The sequence below is a fragment of the Anabrus simplex genome, chromosome 3 (assembly GCF_040414725.1).
Source record: "Anabrus simplex isolate iqAnaSimp1 chromosome 3, ASM4041472v1, whole genome shotgun sequence".
NCBI classification, from domain to species: Eukaryota; Metazoa; Arthropoda; class Insecta; order Orthoptera; family Tettigoniidae; genus Anabrus; species Anabrus simplex.
In genome coordinates, this window is record NC_090267.1 from 159,005,866 (window position 1) to 159,025,488 (window position 19,623).

The window sequence follows — 19,623 nt, forward strand, 5'->3', positions numbered from 1 at the left end:
CATAGGCTATTTGAAGCCACCAGCAGTGCCAATGCACTATGAGAGCTATGTCTCATTTCCAAAAATAGATGCCTGCCTGGCCATCAAATGATTTAGATGTTGATTCCCATAGGGAACCTAAAATATTTGTCCTGAATGAACAAATTTATAATCAGTTCCCTATGGGAATCAACATCTACATCATTTGATGGCCAGGCAGGCATCTATTTTTGGAAATGAGACATAGCTCTCATAGTGCATTGGCACTGCTGGTGGCTTCAAATAGCCTATGTAGTGGCCTCCATGGTATGCACTAGCCTTGCGTCTTGGGTAGTGTGCCAAGTCCCAACTGATGAGCCTAACTTAGCACACGAGGGCGAAACGCAGGCAACCAAGAATGAGTTAGCTGGAAAATTTATAATGTCCAATAACGGACCATTATATTGGTATTATAAATTTGCTCATTCAGGACAAATATTTTAGGTTCCCTATGGGAATCAACATCTACATCATTTGATGGCCAGGCAGGCATCTATTTTTGGAAATGAGACATAGCTCTCATAGTGCACTGGCACTGCTGGTGGCTTCAAATAGCCTATATAGTGGCCTCCATAGTATGCACTAGCCTTGCGTCTTGGGTGGTGTGCTAAGTCCCAACGGATGAGCCTAACTTAGCACACGAGGGCAAAACGCAGGCAACCAAGAATGAGTTAGCTAGAAAATTTATAATGTCCAATAACGGACCATTATATTGGTATTATAAATTTGCTCATTCAGGACAAATATTTTAGGTTCCCTATGGGAATCAACATCTACGTCATTTGATGGCCAGGCAGGCATATATTTTTGGAAATGAGACATAGCTCTCATAGTGCATTGGCACTGCTGGTGGCTTCAAATAGCCTATGTAGTGGCCTCCATGGTATGCACTAGCCTTGCGTCTTGGGTGGTGTGCTAAGTCCCAACTGATGAGCCTAACTTAGCACACGAGGGCGAAACGCAGGCAACCAAGAATGAGTTAGCTGGAAAATTTATAATGACTGAATCTGGAGACCGGCCAACAACGGACAGGAAGAGCCTCTGATAAATCGAGGGGTCCGTGTTTTTCTTTGGACCTGTGTGCAGATCCAGGATTATTTCATATCATCATATTATCCACAGAGGTACCCCACCTGGTTGTCTGACACGACAGGGAACCGAAGATACAAACAATCTGTGCATGCTATCCAAGCGTATTCCAACCAGCCACGTTGCTCGAGGATAAGCAACGTACAGCCGACGGTTTCCATTATGAAATACGCAATGATAGCTTGGGTGAAGCGTCATCTGTCGGAAATTTGCAGCATAGGACAGAAGCATTTGCTGGCACCTCAGGTGTAAAGGCAGCACACCAGATTCAGTGAGCAGGCTAGCAATGAGGCATGTACGAAAAGCTCCCGTTGCCAACCTAATTCCACTGTGGTAGATGCTATCCAATTTCGCAAGGACGCTTTCTTACCAATCCATATGCTGTACTGCTGTAGTCTAAGCCGGATCTAATATGTGCCCTATAAAACCGTAAGAGCACACACAAGTAGTGCCGCTAAGAAACCTAAAAATATTCAACTTCTTAGTGCATTGCACTTTTAACTATCGTACGTGTGGCTCCCAAGATAATTTGCTATCAAAAAGGAGCCCAAGAAATCTAAGTGTGAACTACAGGAAGAGCAATATTCCCTAAGGAAAGCTGAGGATGGGAACGAAGAGTGCGCTTCTGGCAAAAGTGTATAACAGAAGTCTTTGCAGTTGAAAACCGAAAGCCATGTTCTAAGTCTACTGTTCCTCTCTCCTAATAGCTTGTGGTAATTGCCGCCCTGTAACTGCCACATTGTGCGAGCTATAAAGCAGAGCAAAATCGTCCGCATGTAGCGATGGTATTACTGCTGAATCAGCAGCAGCGACAATACCGTTTATGGCAATTGCGAACAGAGTGACATTAAGAACTGATCCCTGTAGGACTCCATTTTCCTGAACATGGTACTGCGGGTATACCCTCCCTACTAGGACAAAAATAGACGGAGGGACAAAAAATTCGCAATAAATACCGGCAAGTTACCTCAGAATCTCCAATGATGAACGACTGAAAGGATAACATATCACCACGTGGTGTCATAAGCTTTTTAAGTCAAAGAAAACGGCCACCAAATGCTGCTTTCGGGGAAATGCATCCTGGATAGAATTCTCCAGGCGTACCAAGTGGTCAGTGAGCCCGCCTGGTGGCCATGATCGTTAAAGCGCTGAAGTCTAAACGGTCTGACACCGAGGTTAGCAGGTTCGAGTCCCGTTGGTCGAAAAAAATATCACCATCAGAATGTTAGGCAGCAGAGGACGGGAGATGGTGGTATACAGTTTCTAATCACTAGATTGAGTGCCAAAAGCCTAGATTAAATTCCAAACCTCTCTGCAGTGCTCATATGGAGTGAGGGAATATGACGCTGTTGATGGTGATTCGTCCGTCGGATGGAGACGTTAAGCCTTGAGCAGACCCCTTGGTGCTATTCAACAGGAGTAGGCTATGTGCTGGCACCGGGTTTCACCCTCTCCCTACTATCGTATATCATGTCATTCATTTCATCACATTAACTTCTCTGATGAGGTTGATGTCAGGAAGGGCATCCAGTCATAAAAACCCACCACAACAGATTCATCTCACCTCATACCCGACCCCGTAGGGAAACAGGACAAGGGTTGGACAAACAACACCAACACCAAGTGGTCAGTGGTTGAGTCAGTGGCTTGAAAACCACATTTATCAAGTTCAACCTAAAATGTAGAAGACTAAAGAAAAAAATGCAATACCTGTGATGCTCTTACAATGAGGAAAGGAAATTCATCGGGATTGGAATTTTCAGTAGAAAAAGAACATGAAAGTAAACCCTGCAAGGAATCTCGTGAAGCAGAATTTTATGCACGCTAAAAATGACACTCGAGAAAAAATGAACACATTTCGTTCAATTTGGAAAAGACATCGCTACTCCCAAGAATACCAACAAATATAGGTTTTATAAATGCCAACTTTGGTTGTACAACTGAGGTATTCATGATTCTAGACAAAGGATTTGTTACATGTGGGTGGAAGGAGGTGCTAGAAGGGGAACCCAAGAAATTGGATCGTGTTTAAGAAAACACACACAGGCTCATGTATCACTAGACACAACACATTTGATTCTCTGGTCAGATTCATGTGAGGGCCAGAATTGAAACATAACAATAGCTTTGTTGCCAAAAGCTATTCTAGAAGAACATCCAAGCCTACTGACCATCATACAACGCTTCCTAGTTTCCAGGCACAGTTTCCTGAAAAGTGACTCAGACTTTGGTGATAGAGTATGCATTAAAGTTTCAGCAATGTGTCTGTGTGCCAGAAGATTATTGTACATTAAAATAATGAAGTCTTGCAGAAAGAGAAATCCTTTACAAATCTTCCAAATGGTAACTGAAGCTTTTGTAGGTACATCAGCAATAGATGGCACGATCACCAACAGGAAGAAACGCATTGAGGGTGTGCCAGTTTTTGTGGAAAGTGTTTTAAGGGAGGAAAGCTACACGGAAATAAACATCGGAAAAAGGACTGGTCAAAAATCTGCCGGTGACAGACAACATTTCTCAAGAAAACTGCTTAAACTGTTGCCTGAAGGAAAACCAATAAGCTCAGAAAAATGATGTGATCAGTAGTCCATGTTCCACTTGATCCCCAACGATTGTTTGGAGTTTATCAAAAGTTAGTAAGTTATCCTACCAAAACTAATGATATCGAAGGGTTTTCAGGTAAACCTGATTTTGAAATAACTCGTGATGTCGTTTAAGAGGGCAAACCTCACCTTTCTTCTTATGTAGATTTTAGTATTATAATTTGAATAATGTAGTTGTGAAGCTCATATGCTATTATGAACATGGGGAAGTGTGTTAATAAAACAGTTATTATTACCTCTAGAATGTAAAATATTAACAATGTAGTTCTTGATAGTTCTTACTAGTAGAAATGTTGTGCGCGTTTTGTATTAATCTGTTTTGCACTTGAAGACTAAACACCACTTGGCGCTTGGAATCTGATTGCATTATAGAAATTCTCATGTTATTTGTAGGCTAAGACACTTTTTTTATCAAAATAAAATACTCAAATACGGTTTCTGCTTATATTATTTTGGAAAAACAAAATATGGTGCTATGTGAATGTAATAAGATTTGATTTAGAGAAAAATGTACAAGGTAAATAGTTTTTCTTTAAGCATGTGCAAAGATCAAAACATGAATTTTTTCATTTGGTCCATCATTGCTTAACGCTATCCAATTAAGATACAGCCCCAGAAATGCCTGATGTGAAATAGGAAACCACAGAAAACCATCTTCAGGGTTGCCGACAGTGGGGTTTGAACGCATTATCACCTGAATGCAAGCCGGCAGGCATGTGACCCATACCGCACACCCACTCGTAGTAAAAAAATGTTATTGGTTTTACATCCAACAACTACTTTTACTTATTTCAGAGATGCCGAGGTGCCAGAATTTAGTCCCGCAGGAGTTCTTTTACGTGCCTGTAAGTCTACAGACACGAGGGTGATGTATTTGACCACCTTCAAATAGAGCCCGCGCAATCAAATAAAAGCTCTGGGTGCATTTAATGGGAAGCTGGAGTGCGAGTCTCTCCGCGGAGTTCCCAGGCCACGCCTGCCCAACTCCAGAGCCAGAGCGCCAAGCAGCTGCCGCCAGAGTACGTGAGCTGTTGTTGAGGGGTTGATCTATCATTTGCAAATTTTGATCACAAAAGGGAATCGAGTAGCGTTAACGCCTGTAATCAACACTATGTTCACATCATACTATATACCGTATAATGCAAAGAATATCCCCACAAGTCGCATATATTCCCTCGCTTGAACGGACAATCACACATAGTCGCATCTCCTTTTTATATTGCACGTAAGTGTGATGAATTGCTTAGAGCTTTAACCTGGTGTGATTCAATTCTCCTATAGCACAACTGGTAACGCAGCTACAAAATTGTGAACATCTATATGCAACAGAGGTCTGGAATGTCAGCGACGTCATATTTTAGAAAATTTGCTGTAGTAAACAAGCGACGTCTATATCATCACTAAGAAAACTTTCCAACTAAAAGTTCATTCATATTACTATTATAGCAGTAGTAGTAATGTTATTTCATGGCAAATATGTAAAATATGTAGATGATGATACCCTAGTCATTTGAAATTAGGGTTTCTAATGAAATGATCATCATGTAGAAATCTTTGTTAAAAGAATACATTGTTTATTCATTCTTACATTTTACAAAAAACCTTATACGAAAAATAAATGGTGAATTATAGCCAGTATGAACCCTCCTGTAACAGACTCATTTTACAAAGATGGAAGGTGCGGTACAGTACACAGAACAGTAAAAGAAAGTATCTAGTACAGGCTGCTATTCCATACAGCTACAGTCACCTTCCATTTTCAATTTATATTTTTGCTGGAGTGGTAAATTTGATATCCCACTTTGCGAGGTCCATTGCTTAATGTCAAGCTAGAAACGTTAAAAATTAAATAATTGAAAAAGAGGTTCAACCTATTCAATACATAAAAGAAAGAAATGTAGTGATTACATTCTTATTTAATAGTAACTATAAATGGGACCGGTTTCGACCCTAGTCCAGGTCATCGTCAGCCGTAAAAACATGTAAAACAATGCATATGAAAAAGAAAAAGAAAAAGATTAAGTGAAACTCTGGATCGGTATAAGATGAAACATAAATTAGCGATGGGGGTAGAAATTGTGAGTCACTTAAAAGAAAACAGTACGTAATATTAAGAATGGTAGTATGGCACACGCAATGATAGGCGAAGTCTCACAATGTTTATGAATATTGGAGAACGGTCAAATGGGTCAGTTTCCACACACTGTCAGGCACAAAGTCACAACACTATCAAATAATACATGAAGATCATAAATAACTTGAAGTCGCAGACGAATAGATTTGTAGAAGCAAACCGCCAGCTCCCGGTGATTAGCGTGGCACATTCAAGGTCATGCGCTGCGGTTTCGAACGCCAAAGTAAAATGGAGAATATCCTGAAGGTCCAGTATTTGTCTCAGTTGCGGGAAGTTAAGTACGTATATATAGAAATATACAACGCAAATCAGTATAATTGAATCATATACCGGTTATGGTACTTTATTCAAATCCTGAATAACGATACCTTATCACAAGAACTCTGTTGTTGCCTCTCAAACACTTAACTAAAAATAACATCACGTTTATAGAGCTCATAATGTAAAGAACTAAGGCTGGAGTTCTTCAATCCCAGCCATGTCAACTTCACTTTCAGTATCCGAGTCATTGCTTGACGAATCATCGTCACTGCTGCTTTTAATCACATTAATTGTTAGGCGCTCACTTTCAGGTTCCAAAAGGCCTTCCGACTGTATATATTGTTCCTCAATCTCTCTGATATGACGGCATACTGAACCCCACTCTTCCGCACCAATTTCAGAAAATCTCTGAATGCAACGATTTCTATCATCATCCAGCTTGAAGGTTGTATTTTTTTTTCTACCCACTGTTTCACATCACCCCATATTTTTTCAATGCTGTTCAAATCTGGATGATAAGCCGGCAAGCGATGACCAGTGTGCCCGAATTAATGTAAAAGACGGTCCAAAATACAGCTCTTAGTTTGAGGCTTATTGATCTTTATAAGTTCATAAAGTTCAGTCTTGAATATATAATTTCCGTAAGGTATGTTGTGCTCTGTTAGCCAGTTCTACATTTCCTGTTTGCGAGCGTTAAAAGTAGGGCATTTATCATACTGAACGTTGTGATAGGATGCACTGTCTATCATAAGAACAGATTTTGGTGGCAAATTTGACAGAAGCATTTCTTTCACCCACTTCATGTAGTTCGTGGCATTCATTTCTTGATGGTAATTGCTGGATGTCTGATTTGATATAAGAATCAAGAGGGCATTCGGAATAACACCCAGCTCATAGCCGGCATGAACAATAATAAGGTGCTGTCCTTTCTATATCGGCGTTGTGATAGGATGCACTGTCTATCATAAGAACAGATTTTGGTGGCGATTTAAGACCCCCTATAGGAGATGTGGTGTCACACCAAGCCTTTTGCAAACTACTGCATTGGCCCTTGCACTGTATACTTTTTTTTAAGTTTCACCAACACAGATTTCACAGTAGGAATTTCTTTCTCAGTCATATAAAATTCACCGATTGTCCTTCGAACAACGCACATGTCAAAATCATCTAATCCAGTGAACGGACGCTTTTTTCTTTGTTCTTGCGAGGTGTATTGAACCAAGGCCAATTAGATAGACAGGCCATAAGGCTCCCCCCCCCCCACTTCCGGCGCTACGTCACACGAATAGCCGACCACTTCATTTTTCGCCAGTGACTTGTAGGCCGATATGAACCTCGCAGCAGTAAGGCTATCAATGGTGTTGAATGACTTAAACGTGTGTGAACATTGTGAATTATGCCCACGTCATGTTGTGTACCTGGTTGTAGAAGCAACTATAGTTCAAAAGAGCCCAGTATTTCAGTGCTTAAATTTCCTACTGACTTGGTTCGGAAACAAAAGTGGATCTTAGCCATCCATCGAACAGAATTTGTCCCTTCAGCAAGCTCAGTTGTGTGCATAAAACACTTCGACGAACGTTTCGTAATTGGGGAAGATTCTGTTAAAAGACCTGATGGGTCTATTTTTAACAGTAAAACATAACCATTTAAAACTTTCAAATGACGCTATTCCTACTAAGTTTGAAAATGTGCCTGCCTATCTGTCTAAAAATCTTCCAAGACTGAGGAAAACTCCTATTCAAAGACAAGAAGAAATTGAAAAACGGGAAGAAGAAAGGAAGAAAGCTGAGGAAGAATATGACAAGATCAAGGACTTTGATGACGTTAAAGGTAATTTCACTACTAAATGCAAATTAGATTTTGACAAAGTATTTGTCAATTATGACAGCCAAAGTCTATGTATTTTCAAAATTTATATGACAGAAAAATATTCCAAAAATTGGTACTTCTTTAACATTAAACGAGGCTCTTGATTTTAAAGCCATAAAACATGATATTTTCATGAATGATAACCCTGATATACGTGCATTAGGTAATGGGGGCAAGATATTAAAATGGTCAAATTTGGAAAGTAACTGTAACTTCCTGTTTAGTCTTGTTTGTGACTCAATAGTGACTGTCCACGCCAAAATAGAAACTGTGAACAAAATAATCGATGAAATTAAAAGTGAAGTTGATGACTCTATCATTACTCATAAATTAGAATTTTGCAAGGAACAGTTAAATTTAGCCTTTGCAAAGAAAGTGTCTTATTCCTGTATACTAATAACATGGTTCACTTCAATATTTTTCACATTTTCTGGGGCGTATAAGAAGATAAGACAGTCAACGTTCCTTACAATACCTCACCCTGTGTATTTGCAGTCTTTTACCTCAAAAGTAGGCACGGGAAATTCAGGTATAGATGATTCACATTGGAATTACTTGAAAAAGAAACTAAAATTGTTAAATGAACATGAACGATTTTGTAACATGTTGTTGGATGAAGTCTATGTAAAACCTGAGCTTAACTACAAAGGAGGAAAGGTAGAGAGAGTTGCTTTTAGTAGTAAAAGTGGAGAAAATAACACAACATTAGCTACAGCTATACAAACCTTTATGTTGTCATCCATTCTTTAAAAAAATAAAGACGTTGTTGGTTTGTTTCCATGTAAGAACCTAAAGTCACATTTCTTAGAAGAACTAACTTTGCAAGTCCTTAAAGTATTAATAGATATAGGTTATAAGGTAGTATGTATAATTTCTGATAATAACGGTGTTAATAGAAAAATGTTTGAAAAGCTGTGCAAAGGCAATTTACAAACCACTTTTCAAAATCCATTTGACGAAACACAAAAGATATTTGTAATGTTCGATACTGTTCATTTATTTAAAAGCTTAAGAAATAACTGGCTTAATCAAGCTGATAACTTACAAACTTTCGTGTTTCCTGACTTTGACAACCCTGAGTCAGACAAAAAAATTTTTTGCTAGTGTTGGTCACCTTAAACAGCTCCACAGAGGAGAAGAAAATGATGTAGTTAAGCTTGCTCCTGTCCTGACCCAAAAAGTGTTGTACCCAACTTCTTTAGAGAGACAAAATGTAAACCTTTGTTCTAAGCTGTTCGATGAGAAAAATGTCGCCGCTTTAAAACACTTCGATAAAATAAAAAATGGAGATGATTTTAAAAGCACAGCTGTATTTTTAGAAACAATTCTTCAGTGGTGGAAGATTGTTAATGTTAAGCATGCTTTCAAAGGCGACAGATTTAACGACCCTCATTGTAACGCAATATTTTCAATTCATGACTACAATGTTTTATTTCTACACAAGTTTTTAACATGGTTAAATAGATGGAATAATCTGTCTGTTCAAGCAGAGATCGCACAAAAAACAGACAGTCGTCATGGAAAACTTACTAATGAAACTCAAACAGCCTTAGTTCACATTATAAAATCTATTTTAGATTTAATAAATTTCTTGAAAACAAGTTTAGGATTCAAGTATGTATTGTTAGGGAAATTTCAAACTGACGAATTGGAAGCACGATTTGGGCAGTACAGGGAAATGAGTGGTGCCTGCTACCATATTTCAAGTGAAGCAAATCCTTGAGTAAGAACGAAAATTGAAAGCCCTGACAGTAATAAATGCATACTCTGCTATACATGCAGCCATCCCTATTAGTGATATTTCATTAAGTAAGTATGTGGATTGCAAGAGCTCAGATTGTAAAAGCTTCAAACCTACACATTTCACATTTTGAAAACGTGGTAGTTGAGTTAAATGATGTTATTGTATCTGAAAACATTTTGTTAGGTCTAGTTTATATTGGTGGATATATTTGTAAAATAATTATGAAAAATTGTACATGTATAAATTGTCAAGATGTTTTATTGTTAAATAATGATAATGTAACATGAGATGTGTTAAAGCCATAGGACAATTTTTATTTCAATATAATTGACAGGGGAGCTTTGGAATATCCATCAGATTTGATTGTGAACATTGTGATCACACAATTTAAATTATTTAGTGTACTTATAAGAGATAAATTTGAATCGAGGTTTTAACATGGTGATTCTCGAAGAAACATTCTGATTTTGCTTGTCAACAAAGTTCTGGAAAATGAAAACATCATGTTTGAAACATGCAGTGATTGTAGAAGTAGTTTTAAAAATTTCGTTGACAAACGTATATACATCTTTTGTAATATATTACTGAATAACTATAGAAAAGTTATCGCAGACAAACTCATGGCTAAGAAGAAATCCTCAAGTAAGGATAGCCATAAATCGGCAAAGAAAAGGAAAATTGATAAACTGAAACCTTAAGAATTGTTAGATAAGTTTTAAGTTGAAGCCTAATTTCTAAGAAAGGTTCCAGACTATTGTGAATCGCTATCATGTATTTGCATAGTAACATTAAAACTATTTTTATACGTATTATGGGTTTTAATCTTTTACACGAAACCGTGTTCCATTACAAATGACAGATGTCAGCTTAATTTTACGTAAAGAAATGTACATAAACTGTTCCGCTAGTTTTCCCCCGCATAAAACTTGTGTAGTACACAAGCCTAAATAAAACCACAATTATATCGTTAACAATGAACAATATCATGGAGACAGTGAGAGCGGGCCGTATACTACCATGCTGAACGCCAGCCACTCTCGTGACGTCACGGTCCGATCCTTGTGGCCTGTCTATCTAGTGCGGCCTTGATTGAACGATACCAATGTTCCTGCCTGGACCTGTAACAATTATTTCTTCACGGACTTTACGGTGCACGCACTTACATGAGTTGCAGCACACACACCCGCTCCTGCATTTTTTTGGCTGGAATAATAAATTTGTTTTCATCGGCTTCTTTCTGCATGAACTGTAACATGTTAGACACTAGTTCTCGACCCTGAGAACCAAGAGTTTTTCTGTACAGTTTTGAAAGGACGGGAGGCATATGTTATCACTAATATTTCGCCCAAGTCAACAGTCACAACAAAAAACGCACTGTTAGGGTGACGTGTTATCGCCAAGCTTGCCTCAGATTTAACTACTGTGCACCCAGCTGTGCGCACCTCTGATCCATGACGGGTGTACAGAGGGAAGTGAGTTGGAGATGAAGGAAAGCGAGCTAGCAGGCAGAAGAAAAGCAGAGCTGTTGTTCAACTGTGCGTGCTTTACCACCGGATTGAGCCAGGATCGAACCTGCCAAGTTGGGGTCAGAAGGCCAGTGCCTCAACCGTCTGAGCCACTCAGCCCAGCCACTTGCTCAGTAAATTAACAGTATAACAATTATACTCCCAGTATGTCGGTATAGGTACTACTGAAGTGATATACTGGCTGAGCATGAATAAGGTTCAAGAAATTCTCTGGTGGGGTTGCAGATGGGACTTGTGTCACACACTGCCTGCTTTTAAGGCTAGATGTTCTTCCTGAAGCCAACACTACATGGAAGGAGGTATTCAACTACAATGTGTTTCTGTGGTAGTTAGCAGTGTAGTGTGTTGTAAATGAGGGACTGTATATTAACCCAATGGACTTTCATTTAAATACCCCTGCGTGTCACACTGACTCAGATTTAAATCCCAGTGGAGAAGCTGTTTGTACAGCACAATGGAAAATATATTGTTAAAAGAAAACTATACAAGATATTAACATGAAATTTTGTCCGGCCCCACGGTGTAGGAGGCAACGCGACCGCCTGTCACCCGGCACCCCCGGGTTCGATTCCTGGCCGGGTCAGGGATTTTTAATTGTAAATGATTAATATCCCTGGCCTGGGGACTGGGCATTTGTGTTGTCCTTAACATTCCTTTTCTCACATTCAACACTTCACACTTCTGCCATTTACAAAATACATGCAAGTTCCTCACATATGGTGCAAGTAGGGGCAAAAGATCTTTCTAGGTCGACGCCCCGAAAAAATAGCATTTTTAAAAAACATGAAATTTTGTCATAAGGTGAACGAATACATGTATTCATCTAAAATGATGTTCTCGTGTGATAGATTAGTTGTGGAGGCCTGGCGTGAAGGTTTTGCTCATCATCACTCTCTGAGTCACTAGTGATATATACATTTCCTGACTCATTAATACTATTTACACTCAACAATTCCTCACACAAATTATCGTCTTCTAATTCCTTAAGATCTGCAATTACACTATCTTTGGAATCACTATCAAAAACACTGTTAATTAACTTCACTAATTCTTCGTTCAGAAATGCGCGCGCTGCTAGTTGCCATATTGACTATTGGCTTGAAAGGAATTTGAAATATTTCTGAGTCACCCTATACACGTGGTGTGAAGGTCAAACAAGGGGAAACTTCGACATACCCTCGCATCAACCTTCTAATATACAAAAATCTTAACGCAAGAGCCATCTGTTACAAACTGAGTTGGCTATATAAAGATATCTGAGCATTGGCAACGCGCGGGCCCAACTCGTCATCCGAGTTGTAGGCCACGTGCGTGCAAGCAGGCATGCCTTGTCATCCGAGTTCATTGGGTTAAGACAGTTACAAACACCCAGTTGGTATTTGCATATGATATTATATGAGCCAGAGAGAAGATGAGGTACAACAATGACTAAATTGGTGGAAAGAGGATTTCAACAATTTTGGATTTAAAATCAGTCAAACTAAAACAGTATTCTTTGCAATGGTAGAAGATACTGGAAGAAAAGTAGTGGCAAGATAGAAGTTTATAGAGGAGGCTTGTTCATTCCCACACCCAGCCTGATGTTGTGAAGAATCAATGACTATGATTATGACTATGACTAACACCCCGAGCCAGAGGAATTAACCAGACACAGCTAAAATCTCTAGCCTAGACAGGCACTGAACCTGGGACCCTCAAATACCTCTTTAAAATTCATTTATTACATTGCAGCTCTAGTTGAATCAAAAATTCAACCTCAGGGATATTAGCAACAAGGTCATAAGAGTCTGTATTCTTATAAAAGCCCTCAAAAATGTATTCCTGTATGTTCTTTCAATTCTCTATTCTCTTAGGACTATACAAAACCAACAGAAAGAGGTATGGACTTAATCACGATCCAGAGAGTCTAGTAATTGTGTAAAGAAAAGAACTGTGTCAAAGTCTTAAAGATTTCTGACAAACAAATACAGTAGTTATCTATTTACAGAGTAACTTATGAAACATTAAATGGATGGATATAAAACAATAAACTGCTCGTAGTTTGTGAGTTAAAAGAACAGAATAGTACCTACATGGCTGAAATGAACTTGCACATTCAGTAAATAAGGAGCAACATAATGCAAATTAAGCAAAATGTATAGAAAATAGCAACTTATTAACTAAGGACACGGTAATGATATATAGGAGGAAAAAAGAACAAAAGAAATCATTAAAAAATCTTAAATTACTTTCCACAAATACAATGATTGTTAATTTAATTTTTTTTAACAGAATTTAAAAAAGAATCACAGAAATTTATACACCAAATCAAGTAACCTACTTGTAAAATGCACTTGTTATCACTTATCTACATCTAATAACTGGTTCAAATAAGTAGTAATTTTGTATAAATGGAAGTATTTCTGAGCCTGTGAAATTCTATTTTATTTGTGGAAATTTCAAGAACCAAGGCAACCAAGATTATTACCTTCTTTAAGTCCTGGCTGATTCCCAAACCTTTCTCATAGCAGACTGCAAGGTTATAGGTTGCTGCTGGATTATTGTACTCCATCCCTCGAGTGAAGAACGACAGAGCTTCCTTGTGCTTTCCCTGGTGCATCAAGCTGACTCCTAGAGAATTATCAATGTCACCAACAGCAGTGTTGTGAACTTTAAAAAAATTTGTTGCTGCTTCATCTAGAGCCTACAAGACATTCATCAAATCAGTTTTCACTTAATGTACAAGACATTCACCACATCATTAGTGATATTCCATGTTTATTGAAACACATATTGGGATTGTTCAAAACAATGTACCTAAAGTCCATTCATGGAAACTGTGAAGTATGGTTGCACATGACATCAACCCCTTTACTTTCTCCCAGCTAGTCTCAACAAGGAAGTATCGAAGTTAAGATGGTTCCAATGACCCACATACCATTTTGTGCATAACGCATATCTCCCTTTGTTATGATGAAAGCCATACTTTTCAATGTCGACTCAGTTAATGTAACTTTAAACATGGTCATGTTTTACAACTATGTCTCAATGGACCAGAATAAACATAAAGAACAAATAATATGGAAACCCACAAAAAGAATAAAGAATAAGAGAAGAGAGAAGAGAAAAGGATGGAAAAAGGACACAAAGAATGGGAAACAACCAGCTGCATTTTCAAAAGGTAAATCTCTGCAACACAAGTTAAAAACAAAATACACAGTGTTGATGATGATGATGCTTGTTGTTTAAAAGGGCCTAACATATAGGTCATCGGCCCCATCCGTCCACAGTAGTGATGAGACAAGGAAAGCATCATTTTTGTTGACAGCAAGGAGGTATGCGAGTCCTGGAAAGTTCCTTGAAGATCTCTAAAATGATAAAGACATGATTACCCCAATGAAGATCTTTATATTTAACACCTGGTACAGTGATTCCCATGAGGAATTTTCACTCCATCAATGCAGTAATTAAAACAGGAATTTTTCTTTCTGTGAAATTTACAACCTGACTCTTACCCAGTTTTTGTTTTATCATACCATTGCCTGCTGCCCATCTCACAAGCTTGTCAAGGTCTTTTTGTAGTCACAATCTTGTAACTTATTTATTGCTCTATGCAGTGTAACATCATCTGCAAATAAGCCTTATCTCTGATTCCAGTTTATTATTTATATCATTTATGTATGAGCGTAAGAAAACATAAACGTCCAATAATACTGCCCTGAGGAATTCCCCTTCTTTGTTAGTTGCTTTACGTCGCTCCGACACAGATAGGTCTTATGGCGACGATGGGACAGGGAAGGGCTAGGAGTGGGAAGGAAGCGGCCGTGGCCTTAATTAAGGTACAGCCCCAGCATTTGCCTGGTGTGAAAATGGGAAACCACGGAAAACCATTTTCAGGGCTGCCGACAGTGGGGTTCGAACCTACTATCTCCCGAATACTGGATACTGGCCGCACTTAAGCGACTACAGCTATCGAGCTCGGTATTCCCCTTCTTAATCATTACAGGATCATATACAAGTGTCCAAAAGTTAAGCATACTGTAAGTTACGAGTAAGCATGGCAACAGGAAATAGACTACAAATCGTACAATATATGCACCTACCAAACTTATGTGTTCGCTCTGTATGGGAAAGGAGTGCTTCCTGCTTTTACTAGCGGCATAACCGCAAAGTAGACACAGCCAGTGCCTACGCCCCACATTCCCTCAGTCGTGTTTGCCCTGTTATAGTATGCAGAGTGTAGCCTCGTGGTGAACGTGACATCCTAATGGTATAACGACGCCATTTGGACCCCGTTTTGCAGGGTAGAATACTTGGCTGTCTGGAAGCAGGCCAGACACAGACCGAAGTTGCCGTATCCTTGAATGTGCCACAAAGTGTCCTTTCCAGGCTTTGGAGACGAGTTTGAAACACAGGAGATGTAAGTCGTAGGCCAGGACCAGGTCGACCAAGGCTAACCACCCCACAGCAGGACCGATATCTGGCCTTAACCGCCCGACGAAATAGGAGTGCACCTGCAAGGCAATTGTTGGCGGAGCTTGCAGCCGTATCGGGTTGCCGTTTCCCGGCAAACTGTGTACCGGAGGCTCAGAACAGCAGCGCTGTTTGCCCGACGTCCAGCAGTGTGCGTCCTGCTCACTCCAGCACAGAGACGGGCCCGTTTACTGTGGAGCCGTCAACATCAAAACTGGACCATGAATGAATGGAGGCATGTGCACTTCAAAGATGAATCCAGCTTCAGTTTGCAGAACGATTCCCGTTGCACATTAATATGGAGAGAACCACGTAGCCGATACAACCACAGGAACATCGTGGAACAGGACCAGTATGGTGGTGGTGGCGTTATGGTGTGAGACAGCATCATGTTGAATGGCCGTACGGACCTGCACATCTTCATGGGTAGTCTGAGGAACACCGCTGATGCTCGGAGATACAGGGATGAGGCACTGAGACTATATGTTCAACTCTTCGGTTGGTCCAGACTTCCTCTTAATGGACGATAATGCCCGACCACACCGCACTGCTCTGGTGGATGAATTTTAGGCTGGGGAAGACATTCATCGCATGGACTGGCCAGCGAGGTCTGCGGATCTGAATCCTATCGAACATGCCTGGTATGCATTGGGGAGGCGAATTGCATCCTGTCAGCCTCCACCAAGAATCCTCCAAGACCTTTGCATTGCCCTTTCGGAGGAATGGGATCGACTGCCACAAGAGCTCTTGGACCATCTGACAGAGAGCATGCCACGTCGCTGCGAAGCATGTGTGGCCGTTAGGAGTAACCATACACCCTATTAACAGCATATTTTGTTGTAGAAGACATTGCCACGTTTTGTTGGTTGTTGTCAAAGGTGTACCTTAGCTATCAGAACCTTTCTGACACTGTTTGTTGGGGACAAGTCGTGTGACAAACGGTGTGTGTCAGCTTCTGTTTGTTCAGCAATCCATCTAAAATTCCTAACAGGTGGTATGGCCTCATTTAATGATTATGCTTAACTTTTGGACACTAGTGTATAAGGATCAGATAAGAATTATTATTCTCTGAGTTTTATTTTCTAGAAATATAGCCACCCATATAGTCTAGTCCAACTATATTTTTGCCAGTAGTCTCCCTATCAAACGCATTAGATAGGTCAATCACGATACAGTCCATGTGACCTCCTAAATCTAAAATAACTGCTGTATCTTGCTGGAATCCTACAAGTTGAGCTTCTGTGGAATACCTTTTCCTAAATCTGAACTGCCTTCTATCAAACCACTTAGTAATTTTGCAAACATGTCTATTATAACCAGAAAGAATGCTTTCTCAAAGCTTACATGCACACAAGTCAAGTTAACTGGTACTGGCTTTATGTTTATCACCCTTTCCTTTATACACAGGGGCTACTATAGCAACTCTCCATTCATTTGGTATACCAGCTTCATGCAAACTAATCAAATAAGTACCATATCCCTTTAGTATATCCCCAGAAATCTTATCAATTCCAGCTGCTTTTTTAGTTTTCAAATTTTGTATCTCTTATGTCAACATCTTTCTTATTGTATGTACATTTCAATGCTTTGTTAGTATTAGTCACCTGCTCTACCTGGACATCATCCTCGTAACCAACAATCTTTGCATACTGCTAACTATATTTCTGCCTTCTCTAAATCCTTGCATATACACTTCCCTGGTTCATTAACGATTCCTGGAATGCCCTTCTTGGAACGTGCTTCCTGCCTTAAAGTACCTATATAGTTCATACCCTTCCATTTTTCACTATAATTTGTATGACTGCCAATTATGCTTGCCATCATGTTAAATTTTTTAATTATAATTTTGCTTTACATTGCGACACAGATAGGTCTTATGGCGACGATGGGAGAGGAAAAGCCTAGGAGTGGGAAGAAAGCGGCCGTTGCCTTAATTAGGGTACAGCCTCAGCATTTTCCTGGTGTGAAAATGGGAAACCACGGAAAACCATCTTCAGACCTGCTGACAGTGGGGTTCGAACCCACTACCTCCCGGATGCAAGCTCACAGCTGTGAGGCCCTAATCGCATGGCCAACTCACCCAGTCCTGTTAACCTTAGCTGACTTCTTTGCTAGATTCAATTTCCTAGTAAGTTCCTTCAATTTCTCTTTACTTCTGTTTCTTTCCAATCTCCACCTTCTTCTTAATCTCCTTACTTTTCAGTTATAATATTCATCAATAATTGCTTTAAACCCATCCAATATATTGTTTAAATTTTTATTTACCATTTTCCACTTTCTAAAAACTCCCTCATGCCAGTCTTAACCACATAGTACTGCATAATAGTGCATGTTTTACAACCTTCCTATCCCATTCATTTTTAACTATAACGGAAACAGCTTTGTGATCACTTATACCACCATCTATTACTTCAGTTTCTCTATACAGCTCATCTGGTTTTACCAGCACCATGTCCAGAATATTCTTCATTCTAGTTGGTTCCATCACTTTCTGATTCAGCTGTCCTTAGCATTACCCTCACAACTGGCATTTGGTCAATTGAGATCACTCACTACAAACATGTTCCTTCGGTTGTCGATTCCCTACATAGCTGATTATTTAAATAATTCTGCATCAGCATCAGCACCACCCTTTCCAGGTCGGTACACCCCAGAAGAACATAATACTGCCTATTTTAACTTTAGAGATAAACCTTACACACAGAATTTAATTTTTCTCATCCTTAACATTTTCGTTGTTTACAAATCCTACTTTCTCCAGAATGAATACTTACCCTCTTACCATTCCTATCCTGTCTCTATGATAAACACTCCAGTTCCACAAAAAAATGTCTGCATCTATCATATCACTTCTCAGCATGATCCAACTCCTATTATAACATCTGGTAAATACGGTATATATCTATTAAATGAACTATTCTACTCTTTTCTTTACGATATTTCTACATTTTAAACCAATATTTTTATGTCATCCTTTAACTGACTTCCAGATCCCTGTACTATTATCAACTCACCCTAGTCCATCCTGTTTCCTTGAATGTACCTCCCTGTAACACTTCTATAATTTCGTGTGGGTATTACTAGTCAAGTATAGCCCTTGTGAGGCAGACCCTCCGATGAGGGTGGGCGGCATCTGCCATGTGTGGGTAACTGCGTGTTATTGTGGTGGAGGATAGTGTTGTGTGTGAGTTGCAGGGATTTATTTATTTACCTTATGGTTAGTACATAATTCTACATACAAATATATAACAAACAATATAACACCTTAAACAATCAACCAATCTCTTAAAACAGTTCATAAACTTAAATCCAAGCTGTCCAACCATTGTACAACCCCGTCAGAAGCACACACAAACTCCTTCAGCTGACCAGAGTATGACTTCCTAGGACATTCGGTGACAATATGATGGATGGTCTGTTTCCTCTCACCACAGTCGCACTCAGGGGAAGAGTGCATACCCCACATATGCAACAATGACCCACATCGTCAATGATTGGTTGAGAAGAACCCAAGTTCTTCTGGGGAGATTAAAACCAGGTGGCGGGTGTTGGCGACTAAAGAGGGTCTGCCATTCATCTCGAGCTGAGTTGGTCCACTCCAATTGCCATTCATCAGAACTGTTAAAAGTTCCTATTGATGAGTTCCCTTGCAATTTGAATGGGCGGAGATTTTGACTTCAGACGTCCATACCTAACAACCATGTCTTCATGAATGGGAAGACTTGGGTTCATTGTTATCTTCCTGAATTAGCGAATTAGGTTGTTTTGTCTGCGAATCCTTGGAGGTGTTATGTGGCTCAAGACTGGCAACCAGAAAAGAGGAGTAGATTTGACTGCACCGCTGACAATGCACATCGTCTGATTCAGAACAACATCAATATTCTTAACATAAGGGCTATTCAGCCAAACAGAAGAACAATACTCGGC

General features: G+C 39.5%; 1 protein-coding gene across 1 annotated transcript in view; it reads right to left on the bottom strand.

Moving 5' to 3' along the window:
• LOC136866112 (DAP3-binding cell death enhancer 1) overlaps nt 1-19,623 on the bottom strand; it is a 44,150-nt gene that overhangs the window by 3,363 nt on the left and 21,164 nt on the right. Inside the window, exon 3 of the mRNA XM_067142792.2 lies at nt 13,712-13,927. Coding sequence (XP_066998893.1) covers nt 13,712-13,927 — 216 coding nt within the window. The remainder of the gene's footprint in view (nt 1-13,711; nt 13,928-19,623) is intronic.